Source organism: Ursus arctos, unplaced genomic scaffold (genome assembly GCF_023065955.2).
Source record: "Ursus arctos isolate Adak ecotype North America unplaced genomic scaffold, UrsArc2.0 scaffold_12, whole genome shotgun sequence".
NCBI lineage: Eukaryota > Metazoa > Chordata > Mammalia > Carnivora > Ursidae > Ursus > Ursus arctos.
The window spans coordinates 65,518,466-65,546,107 of record NW_026622786.1 but is presented as its reverse complement, the minus strand read 5'-3'; the positions used below and the strand labels follow the sequence as shown (position 1 = coordinate 65,546,107).

The following is a 27,642-nucleotide window of genomic DNA, read 5'->3' as shown; positions in this document are numbered from 1 at the left end:
GCAGCAGGGTCTACCTCCTACACCAGAGTGTGGCTTCACACCTGAACACGCAGCCTGCAGGTGGGACTTCATTCGGCAAAAATCTTGGACACATGCTCACACATGCATGCAGTGACCACCCACAGGGTGCACTCACCTCTGACACTGTCTTCCCACCCAAGGAGGACCCCTTCGGAAAGTCTGATCGAATTCACAGGGCTCTCATCATCATGCCCTCATCCTAGGATATCCGCTTAGTACTTGACCTCACACTCAAGACGCCCACAGACTCCCTGGTCAGTGACTGAACACCTAGACACACGTGTGCCTTCGCTTGTCACTGGACCCAACCCTATTCCAGGGCCCTGAAGTTGGACCCTGGGCAGACAAACCCAGACCACCGGGACAAATGAGGTTGCGAGGGCAGAAAGCTTATCCTCACAGGATCACACACATACACACTCCCTTCACGGATCTCCTCTTAGCTCAGAATCATTTGCTGTGCCGGCGCCTGAGGGTCCCGGATGAGCTCTCCCGACCACGAAAACCCACCTCCACCGGTGTTCGCTGCCGGCTCCAGCCCCCATAACCCGCCCGGGGCAAGGGTGGGGTCCAAAAAGATGGCCCCGGTGGAGACCCAGGCTGAGGCTGGAGTTGGGGGTTGAGGGTGCGGAGGAGGTTGGAGGTGCAGCACCGTGGCGCTGAGTAGGAACAGGGCCGGGGGCGCTGATGGGGGACCCGAGAGGCATTGACTTTTGCGCTGTTTGCCCGCGGCCTCGGAGCAAGCAGACGCCATCTGTTTGCCGGCTGTGGCGCGTCCCGTTTAATTACCCTCCCGGCAGCCTAATAGAGATGATATTAAACTAAATCTTTCTGACATTAAAAGTAATTATCCCCAAACCAGTGGCTCCGGGACGGAATCGCCCCTCCCGTCCCCAGCCCTCCCCTGGCCGCTCCAGATTCCGTTAGTTTGGCTGAAACTCTTTACTGGGAATGGGGCGCGGAGAAAAGGGGGAAGATGCCTTTGGGAGAAGGAGTCTACGCAGACCGACCCAAAACGCTGTTTGCCGCACAACCACAGACGCGCGAACACGCGTGCGGATACACTCACATCTGTACACACACAGACAGACCACGACAACATTTGCCTCCGGATCGCCTCTCGAGCCACGTTAATTAAGACTCTCAGCCGCGTGCACCCCTGGGTGGACAGAGAAGCGCAGCCTGGTTTGCTGTCCCCGCCCCCGAGCCCGCTAAGAAGGCCCTTTCACGGGGTCAAAGCCACGGATCCGGCCTAGACCAGGGCCAGGGACCCAGGCACAGTTCTGCAGCCAGAAATAACCTCCGCGCTCTTCCTGCAAGGGGCCCTGCGCCTCGCGCTTCCCCTACAGGGTCTTAAGTCGCGCCACATTCTGTGAGGCAAGTCCTATTATTCCACTTGACAGGTGAGAAAACACTCAGAGAGGTGAGGTGACTGGTCCCCCATCTCACAAGCAGTACGGGACAGAGGAGAATTCGAACTCAGGGGTACCAGGGGAGACCCCTACCCAAGGCCCAAGCTGTGCACCGTTCCAGGCGCGGCCTCCGGCCGGGCGCGGAGGACGGATGGCCCCTCTCCTCACCCTCACCCTCTGGGGCCCGCGGGACCTGCTGGTGCTCAGCCTCTCCTCGGGCCTTTCACTCTCCAGCGGAGAAGTGGGCCAGGGAGCCACCTGAAGGCGGGGGAGCGAGGGCACCAGAGCTGAGAGCCCGGCGGGAGCCCCCGACGCGGAGCCCCTGCGCGGGGCCGCAGCGCTCCTTTGGATCAAACCCGGGAGTCCGCTGGGCGCGTGCGGGAGCGGCGATCGCCCAGGGTCGCCCGGCTTCCTGTCTCCGCAACCTTCTGGTTGGGTGCATCCGAGCCTGAGACCAACGCGCTGAGAGTAACGTTCATTGCCCAACTATTTGCTTTTATTTTTGAGCGCCTAATGTGTACCACTACCCTGCTAAACGCTTGGTGTGTGCTCCGTTGCTTGGTACCCAGTCCTTGGGGAGGTGTGATGTTCCACGTTTTAGAGACCAGTCCTCCGAGGTTCAGTGAGGCGACGTAACTTGCCCAGGGTCACAGTGCTGTTGAGCATCGAGGAACATGAGAACTTAGATCCCACTTCCACCCAGGCATTTTTCCTTCTCATCTTCAGTTCCAGTCGGGCAGGATCAGAGCTGGGGCTTTCGGTCGGTTCGATACCATTCAATTGCTAGATCATTCACAGAAACACCAGAGAAGGGGTCTTTCATTAATTTCATTCATGTTGAGCACCTAGTAAGTGCCAGACCCTGAGGCCCGAAAATAAATAAACTGTGATGGCCCCTTAAAGAGCTCGTTGACCAACTAGGGACACAGTCACCCACCAGTGACCTCACTGTGAGAAACAAGGTTGAGGTGGGAGTGGGGAAAGGAGGGTCAAGGGAGACTTCCTGAAGAAAGGGATCCCTGAGGTGAGAGGTTAAGTTTCCCAAGTGGAAACATTATTATTGCTAGTTCTGATAAAACATTATAAAACATTTTAGACAGTTCAGCTAAGTATATTTGGAATTTTTTTTCTGTGTACGCGCCTTTACAAAAACACGCTTTTTGTTTCTTTCATTTTTACATGCAAACCTGATAAACATTTTCATATTAATCAATATATCTACATAACCTTTAAGAATTGCTTAATATTTCCATGTATGGATGTTCTTTTATTTAGCCAATTTTCACTTGAGAGGTATTTTGTTTGTTTCCAATTTTTGCTACAATAAACATTACTACAATGAACATTCTTTGTGAATTTGCCTAATTATTTCCTTAGGATAAATTCCTAGAAATAAGATTGATTGGTCAGAGGCTTTTTTTTTTTTTTTTTTAAGGCTTTGAGAACTACTTGTCAAATAGCCCTCAGGAAAGGTTGTGTCAACGGGCACACTCAACAGTAGTGCATCTTGCTGATCTTTTTATTCTTTGCCAATTCAGTCAGGGGAAAAAAAAGAATCTTTTGTCATCGTAATTTGCATTTCCTTAGTTATTCCTTAGTTTTTTTCTTTATGTTAGTCACTTGTTTTTTTTTTTTAAACTGTGTGTATTCTTTGCTTTTTTTTCCTCATAAAGTTTCTCCTTTCCTTAATTTGTAATAGCTGTTTATGTATTAAAGACAGTAGCATCCTCTTATCTGTAACATATGCTTCATTTCTCCCTTTTTTGGGTTTTCTCCAGTTTTGTTGTTATACTGAAGTTTTAAAAAATTCTATGTAACCAAATCTGTCATTTTTTTCTTTATAGATTCGATTTACAGTATTATAGCTACCAAGGGTTTTTTAGATCCAACTTTCTGAGAGCATTCACCTATATTTCACTATTTACATTTATATCTTTAGTCCATTTGAAATTAATTTTGGCGTATGGTGTGAAGTAAGTATGTAAGTTAATTTTCCCCCAAATGGTTAGCCAGTTATCACAGCACTACTTAAAGATCCACCTTTTCCCCCACTGACCATATGCTATATACTAAATTCTCAGAAGGTGTTAGGTCATTTCAACACTTTCTTGTCTAAAGAGTGATTTATTTTTGCACCAGCCTCACTCAAAAATTATTGTAGTTCTGTAATATTTGGGAAGGCAAGGATCTTTCTGATTCAAAATTCTCTTGGCTATTTTGGAAAGAGAGTCTTCTGAAAAAATATTTTAGAATTTTTAAAGCTGGTTCAAAAGGGTAAGTAAAAATTTAAAAAGCCTTCGGGAATTTTATTTAACTGCCTTTAGAAATTATTTTAAGGGAGATTATATATCTTCACAATATGGATATTTCCATCTAGGACAGGGTGTGACTTTCATTTATTCATGACTTTTATGTCCCTTTGTAAATTTTATCATTTTGTTTCTATAGTTGTTTCTTAAGCATAATCTTTGGTATTTTATGTGTCTGTTGTGAACAGAATCTTTTCACCCATCTTTTCACAACGTCTAACTTGTTTTGACAGGAACATAAGAAAGTTACTGATCGTAGTATATTTATTTTGAGACTGGCCTCCTTTCTGACCCATTTTAAATGAGTTCTCACAGTCTCCGGGAGCTGAGTTTGGAAGGACCTGGAATTGACTAGGCTGAGGAAGGAAGGGAGGGGCGATTCTGCACATAGGAAACAGTGCAAAGGCCCAAGTGATTTGCAGGCTCTCCTAGGGCTTTGAGGACGATGTGCACCCGCAAGGTGGTCTTCTTTGGACCTTCCTTCTCGCGGTCTCCACGTCACAAGAGGGCCTTTGGAAGCAGCGATTTCAGGAATCAGCCCCCCGGGGCGATGCGCCACCCAGATTCAGAGCCTTTGCAGCCCTGTGTGACTGTGGGCGAGTCGCCTCCCCGCTGTAATTGGATTGCTTGGAGGTCGGCAGCAGCCAGGCCCCCCCGCATGTGGGGAGAGGAGAATGTGAAGATGATGGACATGAGGGCTAGGCTTTTGGGCTGGGTCAGCCTCGGCTTGAGTGCAGTGCCGACCAGTCCTCCAAGTGCACATCAGGGGTCCCCAGCCCCATACTCCCAGCCTATAAGCCCCAGGTCACTGACCAAAATGAAGATAAGTGGGGGAGATAGGGCTAGGAGGGAGAGACCTAATCCATCTGCTCAGGCCACACCCACATACACACCCACACACACACACACACACTCACCCACACACCTTTGGCGTCTTTCCCTAGAGTTCTACTCTGACTCCCACCCTCCCCTACACACACACCTTCTACTCCCACTAACCCCCATTTCCTGCTGGGGCTGTGCAGGCTCCTTCCAGGCTGTGTATGGTGGGTGAGTTCCAAGCTGCTTGACTGGCTCAGGGCCGGATACTGGTTGGGCAGGAGCCCAACATGTTAACTCTCTTTCCTGGCGGGGTCCGGTGTCAGGGTGGGGAAGCTGGCTGACAAATGGACTTTTTTTTTTTTTTTTTAAACCCCAGTGGGTGGTTCAGACTCCAGGCTCACCGTGGCACAGATGCAGAGATGGCCCCTCCAGATGCCCAGGCCCAGGGCAGACAGTTCCCTGGAATACTTCTCCTCACCATTTAGGACCCAGCACTCATGATGCTCTACTGTTTCTTGTCAGAGCACAGCCGGCACAAGCCAACGCTGCAAGCTCTCTAAGTGCCTCCTGCGTTTTGCCCTCTCTGAAACCACACAGCCACCCATCTTCATGCCCAATTCATTTCAGAGGAAACTGAGGCATAGAGAGGAAGGAACTTTCCCAGGGTCATACAGCTAGGTGGGAGAGGGATGAGAACTGTTCTTTGCATCTGGAGAAGAGACTGGTTGGAGACTAGCAGGTGGAGTTGAGGCCACATTCCCTATCCCTAGGGATAGGTGTAGGAGGATGAAGACAGCCCTTCCTTTGGTGTCGGGAGCCTCTTTCCCTCGGGGCGTCTTCACTCCCTTCTGAGCATGTACAAACCCCCTTCACCCCTCAGGACTGTGCTTTCACTGCCGGTCAGGAGTCTCCCACCATCCTTCATGTATCCTTAGCACCCTTGGTCACAGGGCCTGGCTGAGCAGAGCTGCCAGTATGAAAACTAACCTGGGGAGAAGTCCTGCACTTGTCACATTCCCTCCTATGCAAGATGGAAGTAAAGAGAACGCTTTCATGGGGTCATTTTGAGGATTCAATAACACAACTCATGGAAAGTCCTTCTCAGTGTCTGACATGTAGTAAACACTTAAGGTATATTGGATATTGTTATTTGTTAGTCAGTTGCTGAATGAATGAATTCTTCTCTTTGCCTTCACCCCAGACTGGAAAACTGTTCCCTTCTCAGTATCTTTTTGCCTCCATTAGAGAAAGGACAGTGGAGCTGGGAGCTGATGACAGGAGGTGACTTCTGCTCTTGAACCATAATCTGAAAACTCCCTCCAGATTCAGAATTCTGATGGATTATCATGGTTCAGAGATTTTCTGGCAGGCGTGGGGTGCTCAAGGTCCCAGAGGGACTCTCCCAGAGTCACCTCGCTCACTCCCACCACCCTTTCCAGGGGCTCCATTAATCAGAACATGTTTGCTATAAAGCATAGAGTGATATTATGCCAGTAAGAAAGGAGCATCACAGCCCAGAGCCCACCCCCAGCTTCTGGAAGCAACCCCACCTGTCTCTTCTCAGGGCCTTCACCATTCTGGGCACAGCATAGCCGTGCTGGTTCCTTGTGGGACTGGGCAAAAGCAGGGGCTGGGTTCTTTGCCTCCGTGGCATAGTACCACTTTTATACCAGAGAACATGGTCTTTCCCTTTGTGTCCATGACCTCCCATAGCATGTAAAAAACTCATAAAACACACCCTATTTTTTTATACCAAGAACCTGAGGCATGTAGGTGATACTGCACCGGTTCTTCATTGATGCTTGGTGTGGTTGAAGGCATGCCAGAATGGGGCCTTGCTCAAGTCATTTCACGGCTCTGGGTCTCAGTTCCTCTATCTGTAGAATGAGGAGGGGTAGACCTGCTATATTTGGAAATGCTCTGAAATGAGAAAAGGGCCACGCAGACCCAGGCAGGAAGACGATGATTTGTATGTGGGTTGCTCCACCAGCTGGGACCTTGGCACTCCCCTCTGGAAATATAGCAAAGTTCCTGGCCTCCAAACGTGACTTCCTTTACATGTGTTTCCACTAGACTCCCCCAAACACAGAGAAGTTTCAGTAAGACTCTCCTTGTTGCCAACTCTTCAGAAAAATACGATGCCAGTGTTACCAATGTGTGCCCAAGTAAGGCAGATAACATTTCCAGGGGCCTGGGGACCTCAGCCCACAGAGGCAGTCTTCATTTTGATCCTGTAGGATGCCTACGTTTTCTAATTCTCAGATCTCAGATTGTCAGGCTTAGGCAGTGCCATTTATTACAGAATGGACTCTGGCCACAGCCCGTAGGTGGAGTTCATCTCTCCCAGAAATCTATCCAACTGCCCAAACTGGGGGCCTTCTCTGGATTCCCATGGCTCCTGGAACTTACCTAGCGTTGACCACACTGTCCTTAAATTGATGGCCCCATCCCAGCCTGGAAATTCTGGGACGAGGGTAGAGGCTGAGAATCCAGTGTTTAACAAAAAGCCTAAATGATGAATAGATGAGTCAAAACTGATGCTATCTCCATAAGGCAAAGGGCACTTACACAGAACGTCAACTAAATGCAGGTCTAATAGGTGCCTGGGTGGCCAGTCCGTTGAGCACCTGCCTTCGGTGCAGGCCGTGATCCCAGGGTCCTGGGATGGGTCCTGAGTCAGGCTCCCTGCTCAGCGGGGAGTCTGCTTCTCCCTCTCCCCTCTGCCCCTCCCCCTGCTCACGCTCTGCCTCCTCTTGCCGGTGTGCACTCTCTCTCAAATAAATAAATAAAATCTTTAAAAAAATCAATGTAGGTCTAATGAAAATGCATGATGGAAAAAAAAAGATTTGCTTTGGAGATAGACAGGGTATGTTATATGGTAGTTATGAGAATTTGGGCAAATGATTTAAGCTCTCTAAGCCTCAGTTTATCAATGTATGAAACAGGGGTAGTATGTTCCATCTCATAGGGTAGTTTTGTAGTTCATTCATTCATATTACATTTACTGTCTGTGCCCTGTGCCAGGCCCAGTGGGGGCAGACCTGTCACGGTCCACAGAGGGAGACTTCTGAGCAAATAATCACAGTAATAGGATAAGTGCTCTGCTAGGGGCAAACACAGGGATTAGAAGAGGCCCCCAACCTGGCCCTGGGGATTCCATGAGGCTTTCTGGAGGAGAGGTAGTGGAGTGGTAATAGCCTGAACTCTGGAGCCAAAACACCTGTGTTTGAATCCTGGGTCCTTGGTTTACTAGCTGTGTGACCTTGGGCAAATTACCTAATCTCTTGTGCCTCAGTTTGCTCACCAACAAAGTGGGGATATTAATAGCTCCTACTTCAGGGTTGTTGTGAGGAGTGAAGTACTTAGTGCCTGGCATTCAATAAACATGATATAAATGTTCACTATTTATCAAGCACCTATGTACAGTGCCAGGTCTGAGTGGAAGGATAAAACAACAGATCAGATTGACATAGACCTTACCCTTGTGGAATTTATACCTTAGGCAAAATCTGAGCTGAGTGTAGAAGCACAGATTGCCTCCTATCTAAGGAGAATTTGAGAAGAACAGAGGGCACAGGAAGGAATTCGGGGCTGCTGACATTTCACAGGCAAGCAGAGCAGGAAAACTCTGCAGAGGGACACAGGGGGATCTTTTGGAGGAGTAGGAGAAAACTAGGGGCGTGCAGTACCCTAGAAAGTGTGTGGGGAAAAGTGTGTGGGGATTTTCATTCTACTCTCTCACCTGTGGCTTAGAAGTTACAGCTACTAAAAGCAGCTCGGGGTGGGGGCCAGGGGTGGGGCGCGATGAGGTTGAGACGGAGCAGGCGCGAGCTTCGGGCTCGGATCCAGAGTGGAATTTCAGCTCCTCTCTACTAGCTGTGCGACTCTGAACAGTGACATCATTTCTCGGAGCCTCAGTTCCCCTAACTGTAAAATAAGGATATTAGTGGTAGCGACCTGGCGGAGTACTTCTGAGGATGGCATGGGGGCGACACCGTGCGGGGCTTACCCGGGTACTCAACAGGAATTCCTTTACCCTTTGTCTCTTCTCAGCAGCTCCAGTTGGTTTTGTTCCAGCTCCAATTAACTAACTGCTTCAGTAACCACCGGGTGCATGACTGCTATGTGCCAGACCCTGGGCTGGCTCTGGAAATAAACAGGTGATGATGACCTGATCTCTGTCCTCAGAATGTTCCCAGATGAGCAAGGTGTTGGGGATGGAAGTGACCACCTGCACAGACTCATTTCTTTGTTGACACTCAGTTAACTAAGTCAAAACTTCCTGTATGCTTACTATGTACTAGTCCTTTTGCTAGGCCTTGAGGATAAGAAGTGACTTAGACCCTTTGGAGGGCTCGCAGTCTGGGGTGGGGGCAGGAAGAACATGCGAGCTGAGAGTTATGATTCAGAGTGGTCCAGTGCTACAAAAGGGCAGCACAGGGCTGAAGATTCATAGCCTAACTTGGAGGGTGTGTGGAGGGTGTAGCAATGGTCAGAGAAACCGTTTTGGAGGAAATGAAGTCTAAACTGAAAGTGAAGGATTGAGAGAGGGTAGGGGTCTGGTGGTAACAGAGGGGATAGTGTCCAAGGCCAAAGGCGATACAAAGCTGATTCTTTCAGAAAACTGCAGGTGACTCAGGACAGTGTTGAGGGCATGGCTGGGGGTAGATGGGAAGAGAGGTAGGGGCCAGATGTCAGGAGTTTTAAATGCAAGCCGAGTTTGGATTTTATTTGGAGGGCAATGGTAAGCCTCTGAGGGTACAAAGGCATGGGTGTGGCATGGTGAGGCAGGTGTTTTAGAAAGCTCTTTCTGGCAGCTGCCTGGAGACTGGTCTCAAAGAGGAGGACTGGAGAAAGGGAGATCAATTAGGATGTGGTTTTATAACCCAGGTGAGAGACAACAAAGGTCTCAGGGAAGAAATGCCCATGGGATAATGGATGAAGGAGCAAGGAATGGACTTTGGAGATGTCCAAGAGGGAGAGGCTACAGGATCCTTCTTAAAACATGGCATGTGCTTAAAAATAAATGGCATTGCTTAAAACCTGGCCCCTGACACACTGGGGGATGAGTCATTTTGGAGAGCTGAATTCTCTATGGAAATGGGGCTTTACCCATTTTTGTATCCATCAGCATTTAAAAAATATTGTGCGCAAACAATGAATCACGGAACACTACATCAAAAACTAAGGATGTACTGTACGGTGACTAACATAACATAATAAAAAATTTAAAAAAATATTATTGTGAGTATTGGAAATGCTCTGGAAAACGGTCATACTTCTCTCGAAGGTGGCGCTGCATTGACATAAACAGCAGAAGCTTTAGAGTCAAAGGTATGGGTCCCAAACTCTGTTGGGCTCTTTATTAGCTGTGGAGCTTGGACAAGTCACACTTCACCTCTTTGAGCCTGTTGCTTCAAAATGGGGTCAAGGTCACCCATTCGACAGGGTTGTTGCGGGGTTACATGAGGTAATGTATCTAAGCTCTGAGCACAGTATTGGGCACATCCTAAATGCTCAGCAAGTTAGTCTCCTCCTCCCTCCTTCCCATCACGCCCCAGGTTTAGCCTCTGGACACCAGTAACAGTGGCACTTTGTGCAAGGCTCTTTAATTTTCCCTGTGTCCTCCCCCATAAACTGCCACTTGTCACTATCATCACCCGCTCTCCTTTCCTTTTATAATCCCGTATGAGTTTGTAGACCAGATAATAGCTAACTGCTTTACATGTTAACTAATTGTTAAATGTTAGTTCATTTAATCTTCACAGCCTTATCAACCAAGTCCTGTAATTATCTCCATATTATGGCCTAAGCAGAAGCCCAAGAAGGTAGAGTGATTTCCCAAGGGCACACTACTAGTAAGTGCTCGAGCGGCTGGGACCCAGGCAACATGGCTCCAGGGCCTACGCTCCCAGCCGCACATTAGATCACCTCTCAAAACTGAGAACCACAACTAATAGTGTGCAAACTAAGAGTTAACAGAATGAAGACCGGAGAGCAAGTCTCTTTTATTGGTATTTCCTTTCAGACCACACTTTCAAAATACAGCAGGGAGAAGCTGTAAGGCCAAGGGGGTTATGAGGGGTCATCTTCCAAAGCAGATTATTTGAGATGAGAGAGAAGCACTAAATGCAGAGGGAGGTTCAACACAAGAAAGCCCAACTGTTGTATCTCCCCACCCACCTTTGGGGGTTGCAACTTTCTTTTAGATAAAAATGTGGCTTGATGAAAACAATGGACAGATTCAACTTCCCAAATAGTCTGATGGTGTTTGCATGATGTAAATGGTGGTTCTGAATTTTCTGGCATCAACATTGCCCACTGAGAATCTGATGAATACAGATTTCCACTTCCAGAAAATTATATTTAACTTTTTTTACACAATTTGGGGGATGCCAAGATCCATTCTTGAACATGAAATTTAGAGATTCTTTATAGAAGAACTGTGAACCTGAAAATCAGAGCCTAGGGCTCGAGTCCGGACTCTCTACTGACATTCTGTGTGACATTAGGTGAGCACTGCACTTTGAGCCCCATGTGCAAAAATGGAATGATCATTTCTGCCCTGCTTCCCTCACTTCGGTGAGCCATGATGATGAGTGTAGAAGGTGTGAGAAACTGCAAAATGCTTTCTGAATGTTATCAGGACACTGAGGTTCAGAGAGGTTACTCACCTTAAGGTCACACAGCTACTAAGTGGCAGAACGAAGGTTCAAACTGGAAGATGCTAAAGTCTGTAGTGTGTGTGTGTGTGAGAGAGAGGGAGAGAGAGAGAGAATAGAGAGAAGAGAGAGAGAAAAAAGAGATAGGAGAGGGAAACAAGAAATGAGAAAGAAAGGAGAGGAAAAAAAGAGGAGAGGGAAACGAGAAATGAGAGAGAAAGAAAGGAGAGAGACCTCCCTCCAAGAATTTTTAAAAAGATCACATGAGATAATGCAGGTGAAAGGGTCGCATAGATTGTAAAGTGTGATGTTTATGTGATTACTCCTGAACGGAATTTATGATTCAATGCTCATCCGCCTGTGGGATCTGGGACTGGTGGAGGAGGAGCTGGGAGGGATGGCACAAGTGTGTCAACCAGTGATGCTGCTCCTGGAGCCGACGAAGACCCTCTCCCCTATCCAAACGAACAACTTCCGTGCTTCGCGGACATCCGTTAGAGCTCTGCAACATCTTAAACCTATCCCTTTGACCGGCGTACTCAGGTCGGTATGTGTAGCTCTGGGAGAAGCAATTTTAATGCAACTGCAAACTTATTTTATATTTCTAATGTCACCAAATAAAACTTATAAAAGCCTAAATCATATGCTCCTACATTAAAAAAAGAAAGATTCCATAAAAGATGTTCTCATCCAATTCAGACTTTGGTTGCTTACAACTCAGAGAGGAACACATGTGTGTCCCATACAACTAGTGGTGCCGGAGCATGGCAACATTGCAAACCAGAAACCTCCCCAAACTACACCTTCTTAGGGTCTGTGGGAAATCGTCAATACTTCTTTAAACCTTCAAACTAATGCTCCAAACACACAACTGATAATCCAAGAAACACAGAGGAATGAACTGGAGTGGAAGTGAGGATGACGCGGAGTCCTGGAACTTCACCGTAAACAGCTGGGCATAAGAACCCTGAGCCCATGTTCTGACTTGGCAGCTGGGATGTAAGACCCAGGGAGCTAAAGGGCAGGAGGAAGAATTGCCGAAGGACGCTGCTATTTCTGTGACAGCAGAGGTTACTTAATAGCTTGTCCTCTTGTGATAGCAAGTTACTTGATGATGTTTTTTCTTGGAACCTAACTTTATTCAAGCTACTTTAATGTTGTGCTTGTAAGAAAAAAGCCCAAAACTGCTTTGGCCTCCAGTTCCGGAGCTCAGTAGACCAGAATGACATCATTGAACAGTGACAATTAGCTGAAGCCTTTCCCAGCAATGGGGGCCTATAGGATAGGATTTCGAGACTGAACTAGGAGAATCTCTCAAGACAGGGTTGAAAAAGGGTGTGTAAACTTCATACGCATTCAAGAAGCATTTAATAACTTCTATGAACTTGGTTTCAGAGCAAAGTCTCTATCACTGGAATACAGAAGTGAAGCTGACAGGGCAGAACAACACGATGAAGTCAAACCCCAATCAGACGGAACGGGTTACCCATGAAAGTCAGTTCAGAGTCCTGTCTCTCCGACTCCCACCCACGCTCGAGCTGCTGTTCCTGAGTATGGCCTGTGGTCGGAGCTATAGCTTCTGCACGGCGGCTAAGGACCCCCTGGAAAAAGAAGAGTTGGTGCCAGTTATCTGTAGCATTGGAAATGACTGTCTTTGGGGCCACCAGGTTAGGAAGGTAAGTATGGACCAAAAAAAAAAAAAAAACAAGGAAGGTAGGAGTGGAGCTGGAGAGAAAGTGCTCGGGTTGAACTCCTCCCACAGAGGGTCTCTTTTCCTCTCAGCCTCCCTGAGAGACCTCTGGGGCCAGAGAAGGCCTGAACCTAAGCGGACGGAGCACTATCTTTTAGGTACACGTCTCTTATGAGAGAGCGTTCAGGAGGTTCCTGGTTGGAGCATCAGAGAAAAGGCACAGGAGGAACTTTCCTGGCCAATATTCACTTCCAGGCAGAGGGAAACTGACCAGCCATATCTTAGGCTTCAGTTAGAGTCTTCTGAGAACCCCTTGAATTGGGCCAGGGGAAAAACCCACCATTTAGACTGTACTTTGGACAAATACAAAATGTCAAAATCAGAATCCCAAACCCTGGGATAGAGACCACAGGTGACATAAAAACAGACATGGAGAAACATTCCAAGACTAAAAAGAAAGCGTTGGCTGTGAAGGCATCAGCAGTGCTTCCACGAACTAAACTTCAAACCCAAATCCACAGATTAACAAAAATCCACATTTACTAAATCATTCCCAAATTATCATATGTAGGTTCAGGCAGCACATGTCTTCTGAGCTGAGCTCCCAAGTTTGCTCTCTTAAATTATGAGGTCAGAATTTTCAGCCATAGGATGAGATTCCTTTCATTGGAAATGGGAATCTAGTATCTAATACTGAACGTTAGAAGAATGAAATAGTAGAGCAAGGCTTTACAACGGGGCTCAGAGTCCATGGGGTGACTGATCAGATTTTGGTGATAGACAAGGTGCTTAAAATACCAAGTAACAAGGTCCCAACACACGATGGAGCAGAAGGAGAGAAAAGCAGGAGAGAACTGTGTTCGGTGTACACTGACGACCCGCAATCTGGGAGCTGGTAGCCAGGAGGTTCTAATGGCCCAAGTGCAAACCTAACAGCAGCTTCTTGCAGCTGGGCCAGATACCAAAGTCCTGGTACTGGTCCTCTTCACACTACCTCGACATCTGCACAACGTGCTTCAACAGTTTTCCACGCTGCACTGGAACGGCAGATACCTCTTAGATGGAACCTGGAGACCCAAGGCAGCTGCAGCAAGTAAGTATCTTCCGTATATGTCACAGGCAGTCCTCAAACACAACCTTACATCTTAGTAAAGAAGTCAGAAAGTACCAACAAAAATGATATGCTTTTTTTCCTACAACAATGTTTAATCTCCATGCTGAGAAGTCCCATTTGACTTTTTCCCCCATGCCGTTTAAAATTAGGTGACAAAGTAGAAATCCAGTCATGAAAATAAAAAGGCAGAGGTGTACGAGCCCTGGCTCAATGAGACATATCAAATACATAGCATCCTGGTGTCACAGGGCAGACAGAACTGTCCTAGACAGTGTGGGGAAACGATGGGCACTGGAGAGGTAAAAATTCTACTTCGTGGTCACTCACACCGGAACAGTGCATTAGTCATTGAACAAGGGTGAGGTGAAGGGGATGAGGGAGGGCTGCAGAGTTGTAATTCTCTATGAGGGTTGGGAACATATACTCGTGGATGGGAAATTTTAAGTAGCTATGTTTATTATTACTTTTTTCCAGCAATCTTGCAAGAGGCAGAAGTGTGACATTGAGTTGAGTGAGACGAGCGTGTAGGTGGGTTGGTGAGGAGCCCTTCTCTTGACGCAGGCCTCTGGCTTGTCAAGGAATGGCTGGTTCCACTGCTGGGCCATGTTTACTCTTTTGCTTCAAGGAAAAGGGTTTCTTGAGGGAACAACTTTACCTCCAATAATGATTTATTTGGGTCCAGCTGGGTTACCTAAAAAGAAAGAAAACATACTTAAAAGATCAGAACAAGTGCTCTTTTCTCCCTAAGGAGTTCAGGCCCTACCGTGCACACGGACTCAGCCTGCTACGCGGTGGCCTGAGCATTTCCAAATCTAGTACCTGATCTGATGCTCACCGTACACCTGTGACGTAGGTGGTTCTATTTCCATCTCAGAGCCGAGGAAACCAGGGCTCAGAGAGGTCCCATCTCATAGTTCAGGGGAAGAACTAGCACGTGACCACGGGCAGGCACAGCTTGGCCCACAGAAGAGGAGCCCCTTAGGAAATGGTACTGGCTAAACAACTGATTGGCATTCTTGGGGACCTCTGCTTGGTTAACTCCTGACAGCATGGACGGACTTTTCTGCTTGGTAGGAAAAGAGCTAAGTTCTTGGGGCTGATCTTCTGGCTAAAACTTCATGTAGTAAACTGGACAATGTCCAAAGATGAATATCCTCCACCGAGGCAGAGTCTCCCTAGGAAGGCATGTCACAATCTCCTTGTTGGTGGGGTGGGAGGGTATTTAGTTTGAAAAAATGGGTCAATGCTATGATAAGACTTTATATTTTAGAAATAAAAAACCCATTATCTAATAACATGAACTACAGAGAGTAAAGCTACACGAAATCTTGGCTCGGTTGGGAAATGCTAGTCATACAGGAATCCTAAAGTAGCTTTATGACCTCCTAGGCCAGGGGCAGGGATGGAGGATTTATGAATCTGAGAGTGAGAGAAAGAAACAGAGTTTTCCTATTTATCAGGAGGGAGCATGAATTCTAAAAAGTTGAGAAATACTAGTTTAGTGGAAGTGACAGTGGGCTTTGGAGCCAGAAAGATTCCGGTTTAAATCACAGCTGTGTTGGCTATTAGCTTTGTGGCTTTGGAGTTAATATCAACCATGCAGGACTGATGTGAGGATTAAATGAGAAAAAATATATAATTAGCACAGTGTCCAGCACAGAGCAGGTGTTCGATGATGGCTACTGCGTATGTGAATAACTAGGGATGGACAGACACACAGATAAACGGACAAGTCTGAGTGTGTGTGGCGGGAGGCTGGGTAGTCTGCGGTATGAGACACAGGGGCTCTGGGCCTGTGGTCCTCAGAGAATACAGCATCTAAGGCTAGCAGTCCTGTCCTCTGCTCAACTCAAGCCACAACTAATGAGATGGCTCCGCTGTCTTCTTCTAGTCAAGGGGGATGAGGGTCCTGGGAGGCCTAGTGTCACAAGCAGGCTGGAGAGCTGAAGGAAGAACACTATCTTCGACTGTATCCAGATGGAAACCTGGTATGCCCAGGAGGGTCATTAGGGAGACACATCAACCTCCAGAATCCTCTCTGCTTATAAGGAACCCAGAGCAAAGCAGCTCTACTGGTATCTCTTGGGTTCTGGGCAGATGGGCAGGCAAGGCGCTGGTGGGGGGGGGGTCGGGGGAGGGGGCGCCCAGCCTGCTGTCTGTCTTCCAATGCACTGGGGGGCAAGCTGCTGGCAAATGTTTACCCACTTCCCCAATTAACGTACAATATTGCGCTGTCTCTTGTCAACAGAGCCTCTGCTTCAGACTCGTTGGTATTTTCTGCCCAGCTGCTTCCGCTATTGTTCTTAATTAACATGCCAGAGCTCTTCCGGCATCTTGTACTTTGTTATTTGTGGTTTGTAAATATGATGTTTGTTGGGAGAAACCATAATCATAATAGTGCCAGAGCCTATGTATACCAGCAGAAATGCTATGAAGCAAAACAGGCTGCGAGGCTGAGCCTCGGGCCCAAACTGCACCCTGCCTAAACTGTCAACATACAAGGTCAGAGGTTCAGAAAACCGTGTCCCAGGAAAGTTAAGTGATTTTCTCCGCCACTTTGGGTGAGACAGCTAGTACTTGAAGAGGAGGAAACTAAAGTTTCTTGAACACCTGTTACAGGCCAGGGACTTCATATTATTTCATTTAATTCCTGTAACAACCATGCGAGGTAGGTAGGCAAAATTGAGGCTCAAAATGGCTGCCACTTTTTTAAGGCCACGTGGTTAGTAAGGGTCTGTCATGCAGTATAGTGGTTAAAAAGACAGTAGCAAACTTAGATTCGAATCCCTGTTCTCATTTTACTACCCATAGACCTTGAAGTTCTATAACCAGAGAGCCTAGGTTTTCCCGTCTCTAAGATGAGAATAATCAGTTTCTCTTTCCTAGGTTGGTGTGATGGTTAAATGGAGCGCTGGTAAAGCTTCTGGTACAGTGCCCAAGCCAGGACATGCTCAGTCAGTGGTAGCCATTACTGGCTGGAATGCTGCCTTTGAGGGGTCCTGGTCTCGCTTCAAAGCTGGGGCTCTTTTCCTGAAGTCTCCTGGAGCTCAGGACTGCACCAGGCTGCCTTTCTTATTTCTGCCCTGATGCCCTGGTAGCATAATGCCTCAATAACTAGAGACCCCTTGGGTGGTTTCAGTGAGGCTGTGCTGAACTGCTTCACAGCAAACACGGCTGTTTGGGGGCTGTTCCGTCTGGTACCCCAGATCAGAAGCAATTGTTTTCTTCTTTGGAGGTCATTTCATATAGGAATTTCAAAACAAACAAACAGACAACCTCTGCTTCCATTCTTTTTTTGCCTGGCATGGACAAAAAGGCTGTAGGGGAACCTAGGGGCATGAGGTTCTCCCCTGCAAGACAGGTGGCTAGGCTGTGGAACCACCCTGCAGTGCTCTGGGTCATTCAAGAGGGAACTGCGAAGTTGTGGTGGTGGCCGCTGCTATGGGGAAAGAGGTAGCCGAAGGACCGCCAGGTAGACCAGACGTGTTACGTGCAGCACCGGCGGGCAGGGCTGGGACTGGTGAGGTAACGTCGCAGGGACGCAGAATTCACGTGGCTAGAAAGAACTCTTGAAGCTGCTGGTGTGCTGCCACGCTACTTTCTTCTTCCTCCTTCTGTTCTGTTTTCTTCTTGTTCTTCCTAACCATCATCATAGCAGCAGCTATCATTTATTGAGTACCTACCATGCAGCCGGAACCATGTTAAGTACTTTATATATAGTACTCTAGTCCTCAAAAGAGCCAAATGAAGTAGTTATTATTACTGCCTTTTACAGTTGAAGATACCATAGGTTATCATATTAAGGTGCAGACAGAATAAGATTTCACCCTCAAGTCTATCTGACTCCAAAGCTCATGCTCTGGCTAACATTTCAGTGGGCTGCCTTGTGGCACTGGAGGAGGAGGGAGGGGTGGGGACAGAGAGTGCATTCTCTCTTGTCCCTAGAAGCATTCCAATAAGGGCATATTTGAGAAGGTCATGAAGATAACAGTAACAGCTAACATATATTCAGCATTTATTTTGTACCAGGAGCAAAAGCAGGCTGGTACAAAATAATACCAGCATATTTAACAAAATAATTTAATCTGCATAATAACCTTCTGAGGTAGGTACAATTATTATTCCCATTTTAAAGATGAGAAAACTGATCCATGGAACACATTAAGTAACTCGCCCAAGGTCTCAGAGCTATTCAGGACAGAGCCAGGATGTGAATCTAGTTTGGGAATCTATATGTTGAACTGCTACAATATTCAGCCAGGGGTGTGGCAAAGAATCGGATCCATCCAGAGAAAAAAGTTGGTTGAGATGACCCTAAGGTTGTTTCTTTCTTTCTTTTTTTTAATAATAGTATTTTTTTATTATATTATGTTAGTCACCATACAGTACCTCCCTGGTTTTTGATGTAAAGTTCGGTTTCTAACCAAGCTTCCAAGATATAAGATCTTCACTTTAAGAATGGCAAAAGATCAAGGGCCAGGAAAAAAAAAATCCTGAAATGTTTATAAAATACGAATACAAAAACCCAATCTTAGCTTGTGTTCTGCCATTTACCTGGGACTTTACTGAATTATTGACTCTCTAAATCAACAGAGAAACCCACCCTTGGGGACTCCTTGGGGGGGGGGGGAGCATTTTCAGAGAAGAGGAATGGCCTGACTTCGTCTATCTTAGAAAAGTAAAGTCAATCACCCTGACATTTTATTCATTATACTTAGGGAACCCGAATAATATATTTTCCAATTAAATTAATACCTTAGCAATTTGGTTTTATGAAATTTGTTTATTTTAGCAAAAATGGGATAAATAGAGCTATTCTTTCCGAGATCAATTTTCTCAGCAGTTTGAACTTTCATATACATCTTATTTCTATTACTACTTTGGGCTTCAGTTCCTTTTTAAAAAAAGTCTAATACTGCTGCTGAGAAAAACATTAATCGGTGTGACAGAATCTCATCCTAGGCCATACCAAATAGAGTCCCAGAATGTTAGGGTGAGAAAGTTCCTTAAGTGCCAAAAGTCCAATACTTTCATTTCACAAGTTGCCCTCCTGAGGCTCACTGAGGTCAAGTGACTTGGCCCAGGTCACACAGTTAAGGGGAAGATGTAGTTCTCTACCCCATACTTTTTGACTTCCGTTTTGGGGTTCCTTCTAGCCACACCATTCTGCCTCTCACTTAAAAAAAAATACCTGAGCATAAATATACTACTAGCACCAGACTGGGGGCCACCTGAGAGCAGGAGCTGAGTGATACTAAAAATAATAGTAATAGCAATATATGCATAGTATCGTTTGCAACATATTTATACAAACATTAACTCACAGTCATATATTGATATTATCAGTCCGTGTTACTTTACTTAATTTTGCTGAAGTAATGCTTTCATTTTGAAATTGAATAAAGGTTAAGTTTGGATCTAATATTTTCACATTTAGAAAAAAATGCTAGGTTCAACAAATGGTGCTGGAACAACTGAACACTGATGGGCAAAAAAAAAAAAAAAAAGAGATCTAGATGCAGACCTTACACCCTTTCCAAAAATTAACTCAAAATGGATTACAGACTTAAAGGTAAAACACAAAACTATAAAATTCCTAGAAGATAACAGGACAAAACCTAGATGACCTTGGGAACGGCTTTGATTTTTTTAGATACAATACCAAAAGCACAATCCACAAAAGAAATAATTGATAAAGCTGGGCTTCATTAAAATTAAAAACTTCTGCAAAACACACTGTCAAAAGAATGAGAAGACAAGCCATAGACTGGGGAAAAATATTTGCAAAAGACATATCTGATAAAGAATGATTATCCAAAATATACAAAGAATTCTTAAAACTCAACAATAAGAATATGAACAATCCAATTAAAAAATGGGCCAAAGACCTTAAAGATACTTCATCAAAGAAGAGCTACTACAAATGGCAAATAAATATATGAAAAGATGTTCCTTTTATCCTATGCTATCAGGGAAATGCAAATTAAATAACAATGAGGTACTGCTACACGCCCATTAGAATGGCCAACATCTAGAACACGGAAAACACCCAATGCTGGTGAGGATGTGGAGCAACAGGAACTCTCATTCATGGCTGGTGGGAAGGCAAAATGGCATAGTACTTTGGAAGACAGTTAGGTGGTTTCTTACAAAACTAACCCTATTCTTACTATATAATCCAGTAATCATACTCCTTGGTATTAACCCAAAGGAGCTGAAAACTTAGGTCCACACAAAAATCTGCACACAGATATTTATAGCACCTTATTCCTAATTGCCCAAAACTTGGAAGCATCCAAGATGTCTTTCAGTAGGTAAACAGATAAACTGTGATGCATCCCCACAATGGAATATTATTCAACACTAAAAAAATGAGCTATTAAGCCATGAAAAGACCTGGAGGAATCTTAAATGCTAAGTGAAAGAAGTCCATCTGAAAAGGCTACATACTGTATGATTCCAATTACATGACATTCTGGAAAAGGCAAAACTATGGAGAGAGTAAAAAAGATCACTAGTTCCAGGGGCTGGAGTGGGGAGAGGGATGAGTAGGCAGAGCACGGAGGATTTTTAGGGCAGTAAAAATACTTTGTGTAATAGTATAATGATGGTTATGTCATTATACATTTGTCCAAACCAATAGAATGTAAGAGTGAACCCTAATGTAAACTATTAACTCTGAGTGATGGTGATGTGGCAATGTAGGCTCATCAGTTGTCACAAATGTACCACTCTGGTGAGGGATGCTGACAATAGGGAATGTTGATAATGGGGAGGCTATACATGTGAGGGAGTGAACTCTCTGTACTTCCTGCTCAATTTGCTGTGAGCCTAAAACTGCTCCAAAAATATAAAGTCTTTAAAAAACATGCTAGGTGGCTTTTTTTTTTTTTTAAACATTCCCAAGGCTTTCTAACAGCTTATGAGGGAAATGCACTGCAGTAGTACTTGGAAATCATGCCCTGGGAATTAGCCACACTCTGTAGATTAGGAAAAGAGATCTAGTGACTGTGTTTGCCTATGATAGCATGAACAGTACAGGCAGAACCAGAACTCAAGCCTTCTGACTAGTTTCCTAATGCTTTCCATTATAACTTCCCCACCTCCTTCAAGTGGCCTAATTGTGTTCTTTCTCACTCCATGAGTTACAGCCTTAAGGTTCAGTGTGTGGAATTGGGAAGCAATAGACCACCAGTGGTTTTTCAAACGTATTCTTGCTTTTAGAGTAAAATTTGCATTTCAGAAATTTCCAGCATCCCCAAGGGGAGAGAAAAGCTCTGTTCTCATATTTTCTGCAGTATTTAGCTGCTCCCCTCTGGGCTACCAGCACCACCACTTTCTAGACTGTGCTGTAAGCTGACAGCACTGCAAGTGGAGGGAGCCTTGCACAGCCTGACCCCCAGGAGCAGCCCTTTGCTACACTGGTGGAAAATTTACAGTCCTTTTGTAGCTCACTCAGAGAGCAAACACTAGAATCTCATCCATACCCCTTCTTCCTCCTTTTTCCGCCCACAGATGTGAAAGACAACTAGATCCCATCATCTACAATAGACAGACAGACAAACCATGCAGCCTCTGCAAGCACTCACTCACTCACCTTTCGGCTCTCAGCAAGCTCTCCCTCCTCCATATTCTTTTGTGCTGATGGCTAAGGCTGTATAATATCTAATGCTGTCAGGATGTAAAGGGCCAGAATGTACAGGTTGTAGTTCCGGCTCTAGTGGTACAACTTTGGATAAGTCACTTTTCTTCTCTATGCTTTAATTTTTGCATTTTTAAAAATGTCGGGGTTAATGATTCAATGGGGTCAACTGGGCTGCTGTTGGGCTTTGGAAAGAGAAACACTTGGGTTCAAATTCGAGTTCTTGGCCGTTGTAAGATTTAGAGCTCCATCTCTACTGGGTGAAAGGGTTGTTGTAGGGATTAAAATAGCCATCAGGGAGCTTCACACACGGCAGCTATTATGATTCAATGTCTTATTTATGTCTTAGTAGATGTCATTTGCATGGTGTGAGCTCCCCAATGACCTAGGGAGAGAGACCTGGGTTGGATTCCATTGCTAAAACCTCCTAACTCTCCGACGACCATGGGTAAGTTACTTAATTTTCTGGTGCATTGTTTATTTATAATAGAGACATTTTTGCCATCCAGAGTTGTTGTGAAGATTTAATAAGATGAAGCTTATAACCATGAAACATTTCATACTCATGCTTCCACATGGAGGACTCTGGGATGCTCTCCCCATCTCTCACACAGGGTGAAATGAAGACGTATCTGTTTGGTGAGTGTGGGTGAAGAATCTAAGCTCAGCCCTTTCCTTTCCCTTTTCTGGAGCCAAACCTGCTTCTCCAGTTGTAGACCAAGGACTTTGTGGGCAAGTCTGTCTAATTTTGGGGCAAAGAATATATCAGTAAGCCCCCTGAGCAGATCCCAAACCACAATCTCTGATCAACTTTCTCAGTAACAAACGTGGTATTTGTATTCCCTGAGCCCTTTGTCTGTCTTTCAGTTGGTCTTATGTCTTTCAATTCGTCTTGAACAGGTTAAGTGAAGGGGTATTATTTAAATGACACTTAAACCCCCAAATACCCCCAGAGCACTAAACAAGTGCTTAACAATTATGATTTGTGTAACTTGATGTAAGGGTTGCCACTCTTTTTTTTCCTCAAAGTCTATTCAGCCTTGATTAGAAGATGAGAATCACCCAGTAAGGGCATTAATCAATTCTAAATACATTTCCCACCCATAAAGCCACAACAGAGCTTGTTCTTAAAGACATGCTTCTTTAAACAAGTTATCTGAACACAAAATGAATGTGCTCCCAAACTTCTTTCTGAAGAATGTGTACATAACAGTGACTATTGTTTTATAGCTCTCACACCACCTTCACATATTTTATCTAAACCCCAGAGCTATGCTAAGAGATTGGACTACTTTATTCCCATTTTAACAGATGAGAACACCAAAGCTCAAACAAGGACATTACTTATGGTCATACAACTAGAAATTGGTGGAGCTCACATTTGAACCCACATCTTCTCACTTCAAATCCTGAGCTCCTTCTACCCTAGGAGGCAGCACAAAGGCTGCTTATGTTAAGTTCCCAAATTATACTGAAGCTGAATATATATATATATGCTTTGGTTTACGTTCAAAATTAGCATTTACTTTGAGCATGGGAGAACTAATCTTTTTTTTAAAAAAGATTATTTATTTTGGAGACAGCAGAAGGAGGGGCAGAGGGAAAGAGAGGGAGAGAGAGAGAAAATCTCAAGCAGACTCCCTGCTGAGTCCACCAAGTGGGGAGCCCATGACCCTGAGATCATGACCTGAGCTGAAATCAAGAGGTGGATGCTTAACTGACTGAGCCACCCAGGAGCCCCACAACTAATCTCTTTGGTATGCTAGGAGTAATTCATTCTGTTAATTACTGAATTTTAAAAATGCATATTAAATACCACAAGTTTAAAAAATAATCATTAATGTTATCACTACCAAAAAAGTTACCATTTATTTGGCATTTTATAAGTGCCACACGCTATACTAGTTGTTCTATATATTATCTAATTAAATTGTCATAACAGTCCTGAGATAAGTACTCCTATTATTCCCATTTTATAGATGAATTCTCTGAGGTCAAAAGTGGTTAGGGATTTGCCCAGGATTACACAAGTAGGAAAGACAAGGCTAGAATTTGCAGCCAGGTTTGTGAACTTCCAGACTATATCCAATGCATCCCTCTTCATTGGCTCTTAACCTCTGATCCTACTTCTAAACAGAGAACAGTTAATGTTCCCTTGAGCATAAAAGAAGCACGTACTCTGCGGCTGGATCATAGCTCATGTCCCTGTTGTGGTATGAGCTTTGTTGTTCCCCACAGGAACACTGGCTATTTTTTGTTACCGTCAACTTGGTCCTATCCTAATAGCTAATCGTCCATATTCTTTAAATACCTCTTGAATCCCGGAAGAGGCCAGTCACACCCACAAAGTATCAGAGTGAGAACGTAAGAACTGATCTGCTGGTCAGGGTGTGAAAAGGCTTTGGTAACTTTAAAGTCTTTTGCAAACATAAGGGATTACTCACCATCATCATCATCATCACCATCACCATCATCATCATCATCACCATCATCACCATCATCACCACCATCATCACCATCATCATCATCATCATCATCATCATCATCACCATCATCATCATCATCACCACCACCATCATCACCATCATCATCATCATCATCATCATCATCATCACCACCACCAAGCACAGCAATGCCAGTTTTAGCTCCTAGCAACTTCTCCTCTACATTTGCTGTAGGTGGCAATGTAACCCCAAAAGGAACTTTCAATCTGGAGGGGTCCCACTATGTGACTACTCTATGGCTTATCTCCATCCCAGCTTCCTGTGTAGTTTCTGGACCAGTATGTCTCCTTGGATCACAGGAAAGAAGCAGCACGGGGGCCAGAGTTTCCAGAAAACAAGGACAGATGCTTCTTTTTTCATTATTAAACTATGGTAGAGTAACTGGTGTGCTACAGAGTGAGGCTGGGTGGGCTTCTGCAGTTGCAAAGAATAGGGTCCTACAAGACATTTTCTTTCCTTGACTTTTTTTTTTTTTAAATGGGAAGAAGGGAGAATGAAAGAAAAGTTAAAGGAAGAACAAAGGGAGAGAAAACTAAAGTGGCAAAGGGATAAAAATTATATCCTGTAGGTTGCCCTATCTGTTCTTTGTTTTATCACATAATAATAATGGTGACAGTTAGCCATTTTCTGGGAGCTTACTAGGTGCTAATTCTTCTAAGTGGTTCACAAGCACTACACAACGCTGTGAGGGAGATGCTATTACCTCCACTTTAAAAATGAGAAATAGAAGCTTAGTGAGATTACATAACCTGCCTAAGACAGCACAGGCAGGAAGTGGCAGAACAAGGATCTAAAACTGGGTTTGGCTCCAAAGCCTGTGTTCTTAACCACCACACCAGATAATATTTGTACTGTAGTCGTACACTAGACTATTTATTCTAAGTCTCTTGCTTGGAAGGACCATCTCCTCATGTAACTGAAGCACATATCTCCCCAAAACAGAGTGTATTATTATGTCAGGCATTTGGACAAATTTCTAGTTCAATTATCACAAATCCAGTGATTGTCAGAACTGGAGGGCATTTTTATTTTTTATTTAAAATTTTTTATTTATTTGAGAGAGAGAGAGCAAGTACACAGAGGGAGAGGGGGAGGGAGAATCAGACTACCTGCTAAGCGGGGAGCCTGATGTGGGGCTCAATCCAGGACCCTGAGATCATGAACTGGCCGAAAGCAGACGCTTAACTGACTGAGCCACCCAGGCACCCCTGAAGGGGATTTTTAGAAGTTATCTCTGTAACAGATGGGGACAGAAAAGTCCAGTGAGGGAAAAGAACTTGCCCTAGATTACTTAGCATTCATGGCAGATGTGGGACCAAATCTAGATTCTTCATTCCTAGCCTGTCCTTTAGACAGGTTTTTAATGAGGATACCAACTCTAAAGTGTTACTAATGTCAAAATGGCCTCAAACTTGGCATACTGTCAGGGAGACCCTGAAAACCAAATGAAAGATGTGACCCTCTCCTTGCATTGGTATCTTTGATAGTGGCTTTGGTCACTATACTATTAAACAACAGTGTTGGCAAGGAAAGCCCAGAGAGAACAGAGAGGCTTCTATCAAGATGGGTAACATGGGGATGGGAAGGGAAGCCTCTTTAGTCTAGAAACAGAAGATCCAAGTGTGCAGAGTGAATGTAAAAATCAGAAAAAGACTAAAAGAATAGAGAGCATTAAAAAAATGAGAACAGGCATGTGTCTTCATTCTAGGAAGACAGGTCCCAAGATTAGTCCCTCGAGCTCTGGAAGACATGATTTCAAGTAAATAAAAGGAAGTCCTACTTTATAGAATGGTTCACAAGCTCACTGTCCCTGAAAGTTTAATAAATTGGGGTAGAGGCAAATTCATGAATGAGGATTCTATGGTATGGCAAGAGAAATCTACGCAGATTAGCCCCAGTGGTGTGCCAGGATGCCAGCCTCCTCACCCCTTAGGGCAACTAGGATCCTCAGGGCTGGGTTGCCTCTAACCCTGAGCAGCTTAGTGTGGTTACTCCAAGGAGGCACACAAACATTTTCAATGTGTGCAGTGATTTGTAAAAGGCTGGGAGCACTGGTCTGGGGGATATCCATCACTTTCAGGGGCTGATATCATGGAAGGCAGACAGGCCCTTGTACACACAGTTCCTCGGATGCCTCTGATAAAAGATCGGTCTATAATGCTACCAACTGTGTTTGGAGAGAAACCTGTAAACTGGTCAGGTTCAGAACTGTTACCTCAGTGTGAAAACCTTCTGAAAAACCGTAATTACTGTTTGCCCGACAGTTTCACCACTAGGCCTTTAAGTGCTAATTAGGGAGGAAATAAGAAAAAGCACTGGTGGGTTTTGAATTCTAGTTCTGCGTGTATGCTCTTGAGCAAGTCACTCAACCTCCAGAAGACCCAAATTTCTCATCTGGAAGCTGGCGACAACATAACCCAACACCTAATAGGTTCTAATGGACCATTTCCCTCTTTCCCTCTGGGTCTCTCTTTCACACTGTCATTTGAGAGTTGAACAAAATGTCTGATCCTGCCTCTCTCCTACTTAAAATTCTTACATGATTCCTTACTATAACGGGATAGTCCCCTTTTGCTTTGGCCTCATTTCCCCAATTTGTAAATGGCTGGTGTTTGTGGCAAGGCGTATAGCACATCCATAATGGAAGACATGGCTGGAAAGACAGTTTGGAGATAGATCATGAAGGACTTGAATGTCTTATTAGGTTTAGTTTAAACTTTTGAAAAAAACTCGTCTCCGTGGCTTCAGAGGCATCTGGTGTGGCATGCTCGGCGTGCTCTTCAGGCAGAGTGGCTAGGGGGGAAGTGAGCATTTTGAATGCATTTTAGTACTCAAGCAGGGCCACACGAGCTGGTGTGTGCGTAACTCTGCACGCAAACACCACTCACGAGCTGGAGCTTTGAACAGGAGTTAAAAGAGTTGAGTCCCTAACGACATACAAAAGACTTGCCGGTGTGATTTATTCTGATGTATTTACTTATCCAATTACCAAAACAGCAGGAGATCATTAAATTTTCTAGTTACCAGATGCAGCACGTTCAATATCTTAAATGTTACCAAGGCTCTCTCTGAGCTATTTTGATATTACATTTCATCTGCCCAAAAGCTTATGAAACTGGAAGGCAAGAATCATGAACAGAACAGGTGTTTTCTTTGAAGGTTGGTCCAGCAGGCGCCTGTACAATACCCAACTTACACCAGAAACTCCCATACCCTCTCTTGGACTTAAGGAAAAGTACCATGACGAGAAGCAAAAGTATTTAGGAGAGGAGATGCTAAGGAAGTGGTACTTGAAGGTGGCTGGGGTATGCACTAGCCAGACTTTCTTCATGCTTATTTCCTGTCAGTCCAGTCCTCATGTCCACAAAAGGGCAGGGCTCAGAGTAGAGGAGGACAGAAGGGAACAAGCACGCTTTGAGAGACTGCAAACCTGGCCCCTAGCTCTAGCACACAGCTGCTAACTGTA

The 27,642-nt window shown here is 45.0% G+C and overlaps 1 protein-coding gene across 5 annotated transcripts in view; it reads right to left on the bottom strand.

The window, feature by feature from the left end:
* Positions 1 to 9,885: 9,885 nt before the first annotated feature.
* FAF1 (Fas associated factor 1) overlaps positions 9,886 to 27,642 on the bottom strand; it is a 486,729-nt gene continuing 468,972 nt past the window's right edge. For all 5 annotated transcript variants that reach the window (XM_048220345.2, XM_048220346.2, XM_057310649.1 and 2 more), the window contains one exon: positions 9,886 to 14,721. In XM_048220345.2, the coding sequence (XP_048076302.1) occupies positions 14,638 to 14,721 (84 nt within the window). In that variant the 3' untranslated portion in view covers positions 9,886 to 14,637. The remainder of the gene's footprint in view (positions 14,722 to 27,642) is intronic.